The sequence below is a fragment of the Psammomys obesus genome, unplaced genomic scaffold, assembly GCF_907164565.1.
Source record: "Psammomys obesus unplaced genomic scaffold, mPsaObe1.curated_primary_1811, whole genome shotgun sequence".
NCBI classification, from domain to species: Eukaryota; Metazoa; Chordata; class Mammalia; order Rodentia; family Muridae; genus Psammomys; species Psammomys obesus.
In genome coordinates, this window is record NW_026596131.1 from 2,511,221 (window position 1) to 2,523,917 (window position 12,697).

At 47.0% G+C, this 12,697-nt stretch overlaps 1 protein-coding gene across 2 annotated transcripts in view; it reads right to left on the reverse strand.

The window, feature by feature from the left end:
* Positions 1-1,099: 1,099 nt before the first annotated feature.
* Positions 1,100-12,697, reverse strand: part of Ern1 (endoplasmic reticulum to nucleus signaling 1) — a 97,766-nt gene continuing 86,168 nt past the window's right edge. The window contains exons 18-23 of one of the 2 annotated variants that reach the window (XM_055592267.1): positions 12,344-12,491; positions 10,436-10,563; positions 8,692-8,817; positions 6,814-6,937; positions 6,362-6,429; positions 1,100-5,294 (exon numbers count right to left, since the gene is read on the reverse strand). In XM_055592267.1, the coding sequence (XP_055448242.1) occupies positions 5,082-5,294; positions 6,362-6,429; positions 6,814-6,937; positions 8,692-8,817; positions 10,436-10,563; positions 12,344-12,491 (807 nt within the window). In that variant the 3' untranslated portion in view covers positions 1,100-5,081. The remainder of the gene's footprint in view (positions 5,295-6,361; positions 6,430-6,813; positions 6,938-8,691; positions 8,818-10,435; positions 10,564-12,343; positions 12,492-12,697) is intronic. The other variant, XM_055592268.1, reaches the window with a different exon arrangement.

A 12,697-nucleotide genomic window follows, 5' to 3' on the forward strand; every position in this document is an offset into this window, starting at 1 on the left:
CTGGCTCTGTGGACCATGTCGCTGCCTCTCTGAGCACTGGGATCTTAAGGCGTGTGCCACCATACCTAGACACTCATGCCTATTACTCGGAGACGGAAGAGGAGTGCAGGAAGGCATTTCCTGGAGGTAGGGGCAGAGGGGCTTTAATGAGGTCAGGGAGTTCTGGGGCACAGAACTGGCCTCCCTCCCATCCCCTGTCAGCAGCCTGTCTAGCCACCCTGAGGCCAGCAGAGAAAACACTCCAACAACCTAACTCCCCACCTCCTTGCATCACCACCCCTAGCCTCACCTCTTGAAGGCTCTGCTGTCTACTGAGGTGTCCCAGTAGTATTATTCTGGGGACCAATTTCAAAAGGCTTTTATGGATCATGGAAGAGGTTGGTTTCTGTCTCTTGGGGATGTTGGCTGAATTCAAGATTTCATACTTCAGAGGCAAGATAAGACCACAAGTCTCAGGACCCTCCTAGGCTTCTGAGGCATCCACACAGTGCCTGATGAGCTGTTCTGGGGCCAGTGGGACTCTGGGGTCTGTACTTTGTGAACAGCCCTTGTCTGGGGGAAGAGCACGGGGAGCCTCCACAACGTGTCCAGACAAGATGGGCTGGGGAAGCATCTGTGCAGACTAAACTGGCCGTCGGCTGCCTCAGCACACCTCCCGGGGGCACGGCTGTCTTGTGAGCCGCTGACATACTCCGGTGGGCCTGTCCCTCTTCCCTGTGCTTTTTTAGTGCAGTTAATCACAAGTCCTTCTTTCTTCCCAGGTGTCTTGGTCTAGAATTATACTCACCATATACAAACCCCAGGCTTTGACTGGGAGCCTAATTCCCATTCTGTGGTAGGTTGGTTCCTATGGGCCATCTTCCAGAAATTCAGTTAAATAATACTTGAAAAAAAAAATTCTGCAACATTTCAAGGTAGTCTTTTCCAAAACGGCCCCCAAAGGGGAAGTTCTAAGTCAGGACACAACGGTAGATGCCAGTGAGCCATCTTCTCACACGCTCAGCCAGCTGTTCAGGCCATGCAGATGCTGCGGCCCTCAAGATGGCGGGCCCAGCTCCTTGCACTGAGCAACACTCTAGTCTTTAAGAGGCAAAGCAACTCCCAAATCTAAAGCTACCTTTATTTGTGGTTGGCTCAGCATAAGTCGCCTTCATCAATGATCAGAATTATAAAACTGTACAGGAGGTAAAAAAAAATAGGCCATTAAACTTAGATAATGACCCTCATATCATGAGCTTTAAAAATACACATAAAAGTTGTACAGTCTGGCAGTTTATAAAATATAAAGCTAAAAAGAATATTTTAGTTTCCACAAAGAGGAGTGAATCATACAATCAGCACATATTAATTAAACAATTAACTGTCCACAGAGAAGACACATGGCACAAGATTTTTAAAAAATCATCTAAAAATTAACATTTACCCAGACCAGATTATTCACCATTTAAAGACAAGGCTATCATAAGGTGGCAGGAGACAGTGTAACTTCCTTTTCCAGTTTTAAAATGGTCAGGGGTATTGTTCAAAACATATCTGATGTGCTTTAAGCAAGTGCAATTTTAACCGGATATTCGAGTAAAAATTAAATAAATATAAATAGATTCAATAAATAGGTCATTGCGAAAAGAACTACACAAGTCTTCGTGTGGGGATGCCACACAGCTGACTAGTAATGCTTAGGTGAGTGGGGACTCCCCCATCACAGTTTTAGGGAAAACTGGGAAAGAATACTATACCCACCAAACACATGGGGGACAGGAGAGATGAGGCCACAGGGCCCTGGCAAGCAGCGTGGCTAAGGCTACTGCAGAGGGAAGCCTCAGAGATGTGCCTCTGCGGCTTTCTAGTAACAGAAAAGACCTAGTGCCAGAAGCAACCAGAACTCCACACAGAAAATCACTAGTTTCACCATGAAAATCAAGAATGGGGAGAGAGCGAGCAGGCACTTTGGCTTGAAAGAGGTCAGACCCCAGTTGGAAGATAACCTTCAGGAGAAGCTGATGCCAAGCCCCAGGCGGCCAACACCATGGCTTCCAGACGTGAGGGATGGGCAAGGATAGAACTGCTGGAAAACCAAACCAAACACAGAGCAGGGCTACCAGAGAACTTCAAGAGGCTCTTTCCAGGAAAGCTGTTGCTTGCTCTTCTGGCTCTTCCTGCACCTCTGGACCATGACGATGAAGACAATAAACAAGAAGCAGACCCAGGAAGAGATAGAAGAATCCTGGCACAGCTGGAGAGAGGGACCTGCAGGAAGGCACACAGGACCAAAGCTCTGCAAATGACAAGTAGCCAGCACAGGAGAGCCTGCAGCCAGAGGTGGCTCTGTAGGAGGTCACAGCAGCAGCCAATTGATTGGCCTTTCACTTTGGGAAAAGGAACTGCTGCAGCTAACTGAATCACAAGCACACAAAACCTCCACAAAGTCAGTGGGTGCCAAGGAAGAGTGCCCTGCTTATCTTCAATTTGGTGGAAAGCATTTGGCTACGCCTGCTGACCTCAGACCTCAGACCTCTACCTTCTCTGTGATGCACCATGGGAAGGGCCTACAGTACTGCTGTATCAAGGTCCGGGAACACGTCCGCACCCAGGGGTTCACCTTCATTCTCTAGATGGTCTATCCGATTATCAAGTGACACCTTTGTTCCCAAAGTGCAAGTGCTTTGGTGCCTCGTGAAACGGCACACTTCCTAAACTGAAAGTTCAACACAAGACAAGGTTTAAACAAAGATAGCATTCCAGACACAGCTCAGTTCCATACTAAAGCTGAAGATGCTGTACTTGTAGACAGCTGGGCAGTCTTCCAGGGATCCTAGCAGCCTCTGAGGATGTGCAACTCTACAGAGCTGCCCTGGCCTAAAGATTGACAGTGTCTCTTGCCGAGCACCTCAGATGCCCAGTATTTTCACAACACACTTGGAAAGCTGATAACTGTCTGGGTCCCTAGAGAACAGACAGTAAGAGAGCTGAGCAGAGCTGATTGGTTCTGAGATGGGACAGTTTTAAGGCACAAGCGGGGCAAACCCCAAATATATACCCACTTGAGTTTTCTTTCTGCCCTGACACTTATGAGCTGCTGACTCTCATGAGGCTTCAAAAGGCAGAAGTCTTTCCTGTATTCATCTGTGTCTAACCATCCCGCCCAGCTCTACAGAAAGTTTTCAGATAAGCATGATGAGCAGAGGACTTTTGGAAATTTGACTGGCTAGAAACTGACCTGATAAGAGGCAAGGACATTTGAAAAGCGGACTCCAGGCAAACTTGGAGGTAACACCAAGCTGGGCCTTCAGAGAAGACTTCAGCCCTTTCCAAAGGGAAACTCGGCCATGAAGAACAAGGCAAGCAGCAGTCCCTGAGGCAAGCGTCAGACCACACGGCTTCCACCTCCTCACACTGATCATGGGCTGTTCTCTCTTGGGCCCATTAACAAAGTGCTATGCTAAGAAGACGAGCAGGAAGCTAACCGTGGGGCTGGGGTTCCAAGGTCTACACAGCATCACCCATGAGGTTCAAAGATGTAGGATTTTAAGATCTTAAGAGCCCACACTTCAGCCACTACGGAAGTAAAGAAATAAAAAATCTACAGCAGCAGAGGAAGCTTGAGTAAGCGACCCTGGTACCAGCACACCCAGCAGCAGACCTCTCAGGGAATGCCGGGGCAGTGACTCTGGTCAGTGCGGTTCATAAAGCTGCCAAGGCCACTCTAAACATAGAACAGAATGGAGCCTCAGCCACACACCAGAGACCACCCACTGGCTCCAGAGATTCTACACAGACCCCTCCCACACAGACCCTAACTTCATTCTAACCTCTAAGCTCTTTGGAGGGAGAAGACAGTAGATTCTGACTGGAATTAAAGTTAAAATTTTAAAGAAAAATGATACTGATGTAATTACTTTGACATTAATACATAGCGTCGCTAAAATGTCTTACTCTTCAGCATTAGAGAATGTTCTACATTCTTGAGAGAATGGCGATTTTTGGTACCACACAGAACAGAAGATATTATACCTTGCATTTCTTCTTCACAAGTGTCAAGTTATACTTAACTTACTTATGCAAACGTAGCTTTCTGCAATATGATCAAAATATACTCATTAAAATTTGCCCAGAGAAACACAAAAGCTGGCCTAAAAAACCTGTGGTGGCCCTGCCCTTGGCTGTCTACCCCAGGGCTTTGACTCACAGTCTATGCTAGTCTGCTGGCCCCTGGGGTAGATGGGCCTACCACTTACCTTCTGGTTCTGAGCCTCTCCAGTGACTGGGGAGTTCCCTCTAGTTCCTCTTCTCTGGCCCTTAAGACCTGTCTCTGTCCCTGTCTGGCCTTAACTGCCTGCTTGGTGGCCAGGGAACTCTTCACCTCTGGCCCACATGGCCAGGACTCAACCCATTAGGGACCACTTTGCTGGGCCAGCACTGCATCCGGAACTGAGTGTCCTCTTCATCCCCTAGACTCACGGACATACCTCAGCTGCTAACGAGTCCCCACACCCCACGCTTATAGCTTGCTGCACGAAGCATCACAGGCTACCACTAACTTGGGGATGCCTCCTCTCCCCATGAAAACGCCTCTGAACGTCCTCTTCCTTAGCACTCCACATCTCTCAATCCATTTCCAGCAGGGGCTGTACTTGGTACACCCCAGCCAGGCTGCTTCTAGCATGTAGACAAAACAGGATCCCTCCACCCCTCACTGAAAGGCCCCCAAACTGCCACCCCACAGAAATTTTAGAAAGAAATGTAAGTGGAAGTGAGTTCATCCAGTGAAAGGGAAGCGAGCTCATCCAGTGAAAAGGCTGATGTTGCTCCTTTTGCAGCCTCTGGGACAGGCCCACCTTCGCAGACATCCCTGACTACGAGGCTTCAGGGCCACATCTCCCCAGGTCTCTGTGGTCATGAGGGGCCACTTCTCCAGCTTCCTAGGATCAGCGTTATCCTCTTCTGGCTGCACATAAGCAGCTCAAGGCACTTGATTAGAGAAGCTTAGTCTTCCTCCTAATCCCAGAGGCAACAGACCCTGACTGCAGAGATCAGGCCCATGGTCACTGTTGGGGCCACCAGACCAGAGGGGCTGCCCTAGCTCAGAGGGCATCTGGAGTCACTGGAGGTTGGGGTTCTGTGGACTCGTGCAGGTAGTAGGTCTGGAAGAGTCTCTCATGCCTGCACAGCTCCATGGCTCGGTAGGTATGTAAGAGGAGCTGGGGGAAACGAGAAGTGAAGTAGCGCACGAAGTCATCAGGGATGGAGCCCAGGGTCTCCTGAACCTCCTCAGGCAGTTCTCGGTAGTGGTGCTTCTGTGAACGAGCAGACAGACAGCTTTAGCAGCTGGAAGACAGTGCTGAGGGCCTCTCTGGAACAAAAGGCTGAGACATTCATGTACTGACAACACACCCCAGCCGTCCTGTCTCTTTCTTCCTTCAGAAGTAGAGCTCTAGGCAGGTAAGACTCAGCCTAGGAAGAGCAGCTTTAGCTTCACCATGTGGCTGGCAGCTTGGAATTGTGTGTAGTGTTTGTCCCAACAGGCTTGGAGGCTCCCTCTGTGACTGGGTCTGCCCTTTGTGAAGGCTTTTTAGTGACAGCAAGGTCAAGAGCAACCCCTAGGACTCCAAGAGGACATAAGGGAACCCTTCCCAAGTTCCTGAAGACCTTGCCTTGTATAGAAAAGTCACCAGAAGCCCCGTTAGAGAGTGTTTATAAGCTGGCTGCCAGGCAGTCAGAGGGTACCATAAATCGGCAAGGAGACCATGAAGCACACACGTTCTAGAAGATTGGTCCATAGAGCTTTACCCTGCCTTCTACAGTCTCTGGAGAAAAATTCCTTGAGAGAATACATGGCCTTTTACTTAGTGTGGAGGCTGGAATGAAAATGCTTCCCATAGGCTCATATATTTTAAAGTGTGGTTCCCAACTGGTGGACCACTTCGGATCAGAAGGTGCATGTGGCCCCGGTGGAGGAGGCAATACTGGGGGTGGGCTTTGAGGTTTCAAAAGCCGATGCCAGGCCCAGTGTTTTTCTCCACCTCCAACTTGTGACTCAGAGTGTAAGCTCTCAGCTACTGCCCCAGCACCATGTCTGCCTGTCTGCTGCCGTGCTCCCTGCTATAATGGTCATGAACTCACCCTCTGAAACTCTAAGCAGGCCCCCAGTTAATAGGCTTCCTTTTATGGGTTGCCTGGATCATGGTGCCTCTTCACAGACTAGAACAGTAACTAAGTAACTCATCAAATCTGCTAGGGCTGTCTAGCCTCTACAAGGTAGAGCCATTATGATCAAAAGACACACAGAAATGTGTATACACAGAAATAGAAGGAGGCGGGATCTGCTGTGACCACTTCCTGGAAGAATTCACAAGCCCTTTACCTTATTTCTCATGGCTCGGAGGAGATCTCTGACAGAGCCACCTTTGTAGGTTCTGAATTTGCGCAGATCTAGAAAAACAGTAAAGGATTTATAATGGTTAAGCAAGTCAACTTTTAAGAGAATTCCTGGGGTCTTGCAATTGGACTAAAGTGATATATCAATTCTCAGTCATGACAAAAGATGCTTTTTGGACCTAAAGATGGGTTCATCTGAAGTTATCCAGACCAGTAATGGCCTCTTTGAGCACAACAATATCACTTACCTATCACCCTTAGGGGACAGACTAAAATGTACACCCCTATAACAAAGCCCACAGAGACATGCTCAAATAAGTCTCAAACCCCAGAAGGAGAATGTAGAGCTCCAACAGCTTTAGCTGCCTTGTCTACATCAAGTTCTCAGAAACAGCTGCAGCTTTTAAAAATGTCTCCTCCTGCCTTTAGCACGGTCACCTGTCTGTAGTGGGACAGTGATGTTCTCCCGCCAGTCCATCTTCACCACAGCTCTCCCTCCTCTCTCCAACTGCTTTACTATCGGGCCGTCCAAGGACTCCTTTTCTATACGGTCACTCACATCCTGTGATGGAAAACAGGCAACAGATTTGGGTCAGGGTTAGGAGTTTGTCCACACTAAGTTACAGAGCAGCCGCTGGCTGTGAACTGTAAACAAACTGAACCTCCCTGCAGGCCCAGGCTTCGGCCTCCTCAGCAGCAGGCAGCAGGCATCTGCTTCTGATCCACTGACTTCCCTGTGAGCATACATGTCTGTCACTCACTAGAACAAACTTGCAGAGATCGCCTCTATGATAAAGAGAGATGTCACAGAGGTGTGCCGAGCATACACCCACCCCTGGAAGTTCACACGCACACAAAACACTCTTACACAGCGCTACAGGTACGAGACACATTGTCCAGGTTGCAAAAACATAAAGGGGAAAGCCAAACTCCTTCTGGGCTTCAGATATCCCTGAAACAGGACATCTTAATGTCTAACCAGGTCGTAATTCCTCACCTGAGCACTGGAAAAGCTATGAAGCAGAGCCCTTTTTCTTTTCTGTTTTTGTTGACAGGGTTTCTCTGTGTAGCCTTGGCTGTCCTGGACTCACTTTGTAGACCAGGCTGGCTGCCTACAAATTTACAGAGATCCACATGTCTCTGTCTCCCGGAATGCTGGGATTACAGGCGTGTGCCACCTCGCTGGCTCAGAGCCCTGTTTTCAAGGAGCACTGGGCGGTAGGTGTGGGATCTGTGGGCCCTGCTGTGCTTCAAGTACTATAAGACAGAAGAAGGGGGTCAAGGAGAGGGTACCCTAAGTACTAGCCTTTCAGAGCCCCTGCCAATAAGATTAGATAAGAAACGGGGGATGATGAGTCCACACATCAATATTGAGCCCTTGAAGATATTTCTTTGATAAAGACAAGAGTGGATAATTTTTTCTTTGTCGTCACTTTTTTTTAAGATTTATTTATTTATTCCCCCCCCCCCCACCTCTCCTAATGCTGGGATTACAGGTGTGTGCCACCATGCATGACTTATTTAGTTATTTTACATTAATGAATGCTCTATCTGCATGTACACTTGCATGCCAGAAGAGGGCACCAGATCCCAATATAGAGCCACCACTTGGTTGCTGGGACTTGAACTCAGGACCTCTGGAAGAGTAGACAGTGCTCTTAACCGGTGAGCCATTTCTTCAGTTCCCTTTTTCTTTTTTTCTTTTTTTCTTTTCCCCTGAGATAGGGTTTGATGTAGACCAGGCTGGCCTTGAACTTGCTACTTGAACTTGCAGAAAATTACTTTGAATCCATGATCCTTTGCTTCTGCCTCTGGAGTGTGAAATTACAGGTGATACTATCATGTAAGCTATCATGACCAGTGCACTGGCTGAATTCCTAACTTGAACTTCTAGGGGAAAAGCCTTGGAGAAAAGCCACCAAGCTTCATAATCTGAATTTTATCCCCGAACTCAGGTGACGGAAGGAGATAACTGATTCCCACAAGAGTTCTCTGAGCTACACACACACACACACACACACACTTCAGAGTTGTAAAGTAACTACTTTACATACAGCTAGCTGACAAAAACAAAAAGCAGCTGTGTTTGCCACATATACAACTTGGATACGCGAACTCAGTTTCACGTAGGGTTAGGGTCTTCATATGTAAGTTCTATTTTGGTTGTCTATTTTGTCAGGTGACTTAGACTTGAGAATTTCCATGTTACACTGTGTAGCACACAGTGACCAATCATGTTGCTCCCTCACCCATTGCTGCCCTGGAAAAAGATACTGGACCCTTCACCCCAAAGACATTTGAATGACTACTACGCACCAGCAATGGGCCAGGCAGTGTCCTAGGTGCTGGGGCCAGAGCAGTCATCAAAATCATCGAGAAAGTCCCGCCTTCAAGGAGCAGATGTGCTAGGGCATCTCTGAAGCCAAGGCCTCTGTCAAACTCCTGACAATGTGAGAGTCCATTCTAAGCTAGGGTGCTCTCCCAGACGAAATCCTGCTGTCCCCCCACTGCTCTTCACAGCAGAGGACACACTGTGTTTCCTCATCTCATGCCACCTAACACCCACAAACAGTCTTTACAGAGCTATTCGGTTATGTCACAAAACCACAGGGCTGTCAGTTGCTACAGAAGTTCACAGTCACTGATCTTAAATTTTAGCTCCGAAACAACATGGGATCTGAGTAAAGGGCAACAGAAAAAAAACTTCTTAAGGAGATGTTTGAATTTATGACACTGAATGAAATTGTATGGTATCTAGGATTTGCTTCAAAATAATCTAGGGTTGGGGCTAGAGAGATAGCTCAATGGTTAAGAGCACTTCATGCTGTCGTCGGGGACCGAGTTTTGTTTCCAGCGCCGTGTGGCAGCCCACAGCTGCCTGTAACTGCAGTCCCAGGAGGTACTCTGTGCTCTGTGGGTGCCGGGCAAGTACGTGCTGTACATACAAGCATGTAGTAAACACTCATACATAAGGAGGAAATCTTTAAAAAGCAATCTGGGGTGTGGAAGAACACAGGATAAATACTTGCTAAAACTGGAGGATGGCTAAGAGGGGCTCTCTGCAGGGTTTAGTCTACTTTTGTGTCTATCAGGGATCCCCACATATAAAGTTTAACAATTAGGGCACAGTTGGGGGCTGCAGAGATGGCTCAGTAGTTAAGAGCACTTCCTACTCTCACAGAATACCTGGGTTTGGTTCCAAGCACCCACACTGTGTCTTACAACTGTCTGTAACTCCAGTTCCAAGGGATCTGACACCCTCTTCTGAACTTCACAGACACCAGGCACATATGTGGTGCACAGACACACATACACGCAAAACATTCATATATATAAAATATCTAAAAAATCTAATTTTTTAGAGAAATAAAAAATGGGTACATTAATATGATAGAATGCTATATTCATTATAATTATATGTATTTTTTAAAAGCAGAATATAACATTGTATATATAGCTTAATCCCAATTATACTATTATTATATGAAAACATTTAAAATGTGACTATTAATTTTAGTCACCTAAAATTAACTGGGAGGGCAGTTCCAGGAAGAATTGGCCTAGAGCAAAGGTCCTTCTCCAGCACGGGCAGCACCCTCTGACAGGTGGGCTGATTTAGAGAAGTCTGCAGTGTGCCAGGCTGGCCTTTGCTTCTTGCTGGTAAGAATGCCTATCCCATTCTGTCACTACTGCCATCCTTCACTGCCACCAGAACCCAGCTTCTTCAGCCTTCCACTGTGGGCTAAGACCAGGAGCTCTCTGGGAAATCTTCTAGGTCTAAAGTATAGACTGACTGCTGAAGCAACCCAGTTTTGCGGCCTGAGAAGCTATGGGCTTCTCAGTTTCTCTAGTGTGCCGATTGCCACTGCTGGCTTGACAGCCTGTATGTATGAGCCATTCTAGTTCATCTCCTTTACAGCACACATACAGAGTTTATGAACATAAATGCTAATCACGTTTGTCTTGGTTGTAGGCTACAGGTCATCTGTTTTGCTCTTTGTTCTTTCAATCTTTTCAGAATCTGGAAGACAGATTTTGGTGGAGAAACAGACCCAGGTACCTGGAAGAACTGGAGCTGCTTTTCCAGGCTCCAGAAGAAGGGGTGTTTCAGCACGTGCTTTGCGGAGGGCCGCTGCTGGGGATCCATTGCAATCATTCTTTCTATCAATTCACGAGCAATGACATCCTCTAAAGAGGAAAATGAACAACCCATTATTTCCAAACTATAACCAAAGGGAACATCAGAAACCTTAAAAGTCTGTTTTGCCCACATTTGTGTGTATCTGTTGTATGTGTGTACATGTTTGTGTGTGTGCATGCATGCAGAGGTCAGAGGATTATGTCAAATGTCGTCCTTAGTTGCTTTCCACCTCTGTTTTCTGAGATAAGAGTCTGTCACTGAACTTGGGATTCACAATTCAGCTAGACTGGCTGCCCAGCATGCCCCAAGGATCCTTCTGTCTCTGCCTCTCTAGTACTGAGTTACAGGTTCAAGACACCAGGCTTGCCCCCCCGCCCCTTAACCTGGGTATTAAGGGTCCAGCCTCAAGTCCTCATGTTTTGAGGTGAACACTTTAGCAAGTGAGCCATCTCCCAAGTCCCTGCATGCCCTTTGATACAAGATCTGCTATAGGAATGGATTCTAATAAAACAATGACAGACCTTCGCCATGTGGTTTGTGAAAAGTAGTGAATAAATATCCAAAAGCAGAGGCTTACGTCCTATGTGATGAATTGCTAACATGACTAAATATAGATGGATTTAGAAAGACACTCAAGGTAAAGCACGGTGGGCTGGTAATACCAGTACTCAGGAAGCTGAGGCAGAAGACCATGATTTTGAGACTGGTCTGAGCTACATAGGAAGACTTAAACTAGCCTGGGCTACACAAAGAGATCCTGACTCATTAAACAAACAAACAAACAAACAAAAAACCCAAAAGGATGAAGTTGAAAAACAAGCCTGCTGCAAACGCATGATTTAATCCCTATCCCCACTTCCACCAGCAGCCTATCAGCTCAGGCTCACCTGGAACCCTGAGAATCCTAGCCTGGTCTCCTGCTTCAGTGTCCTAATGGCTAGATTACAGGTATATCCCACCCCCACCCCTAGCCTCAGCCCCACCTCTTTTTCTTTCTTTTTTTATATTTACATAGTTGTGTACAGGGGAGGGCATGTATGTGTGACACAGCACATGTGTGGAGGTCAGAGGACAACTTATAAAAAGTTAGTTCTCTCCTTCTACCATGTGGGTGGGTACCACGGATTGAGCTCTGGTCATCAGGCTTGCAGGCAAGTGCCTTTAATCACGAGCCATCTTGCCAACCCTTAACCCCATCTTTTTGTTGTTGTATAGTCTTGGCTGTCCTGGAACTCACTATGTAGACCAGGCTGGCCTCAAATTTATAGAGCTTCTCCAGCTCTGTGCTCAGATTAAAGGTGTGTGTCACCATTCCTACATCCATTTTTATAAAAGTATACATATCTAGATAAGCAATTAGAGTAATGTATACAAAGAAGCAGATATCCATCCCCGTATAAAGAAAATATGGGTCTTTATGTTAATATGTTTTTCTACAATGAATAAGGAAAAAACCTCATAAGCAAAGCAATTATTTTGTTTTAATCTTTTCACACAGCAGCACTGGGGTGCTGTGATTTAACATAATCTAGCAAACTCCCTAGTCAGGAAGAAGTATGTGTTACATGCAAGTCAGCAGGGCAAGGACAGAGTCTGACCATCCCTGCTGGGTACAGACTGTCTTGTAACTGTGGATCCCACACAACAGAATCCAATTTCCAGAGCACAAAGAGCGGTCTCCAGAGGGTGTCTGGCCCAAGTTACCACCTCAGTACTCCAAGGATGATCTTAGCCAGCCTCTGCCAGCTCTGTATGTATTAGCATTTCCTAAGGCTGCTGAGATAGGCAGTATAGTGGAAGGTGTTACCACACAGACCACCTGCTCACCGTGTTTGTCTGAGTGGAAGCAGTCAAGGCTGCAGGCGCCCAAAAGGATGTTGGCCTGCCGCTGCAAGGACTTGCCAAAAGGATGGTTGCCCTCAGAGATGACATAGTAAAAGACACAGCCTGCAGAGAAGATGTCCACTGTGTAGGTCTGAAAGAAATGCAGAGTGGGAGGTCTCAGACAGCCATTACTTTACTCACACACCTGACTTCACTTCAGCCCCCTTCTGAAAGATATCTGATAAGTGAAAGATAAATGTGAATTGCCTAGAACAGCCAGGGACACCCTGTAGTGTTGCCATAGTGTCCTGACTGATGTCAAGGTCATAGGCTTTCAGGCTGACAGCCTGGGATGCT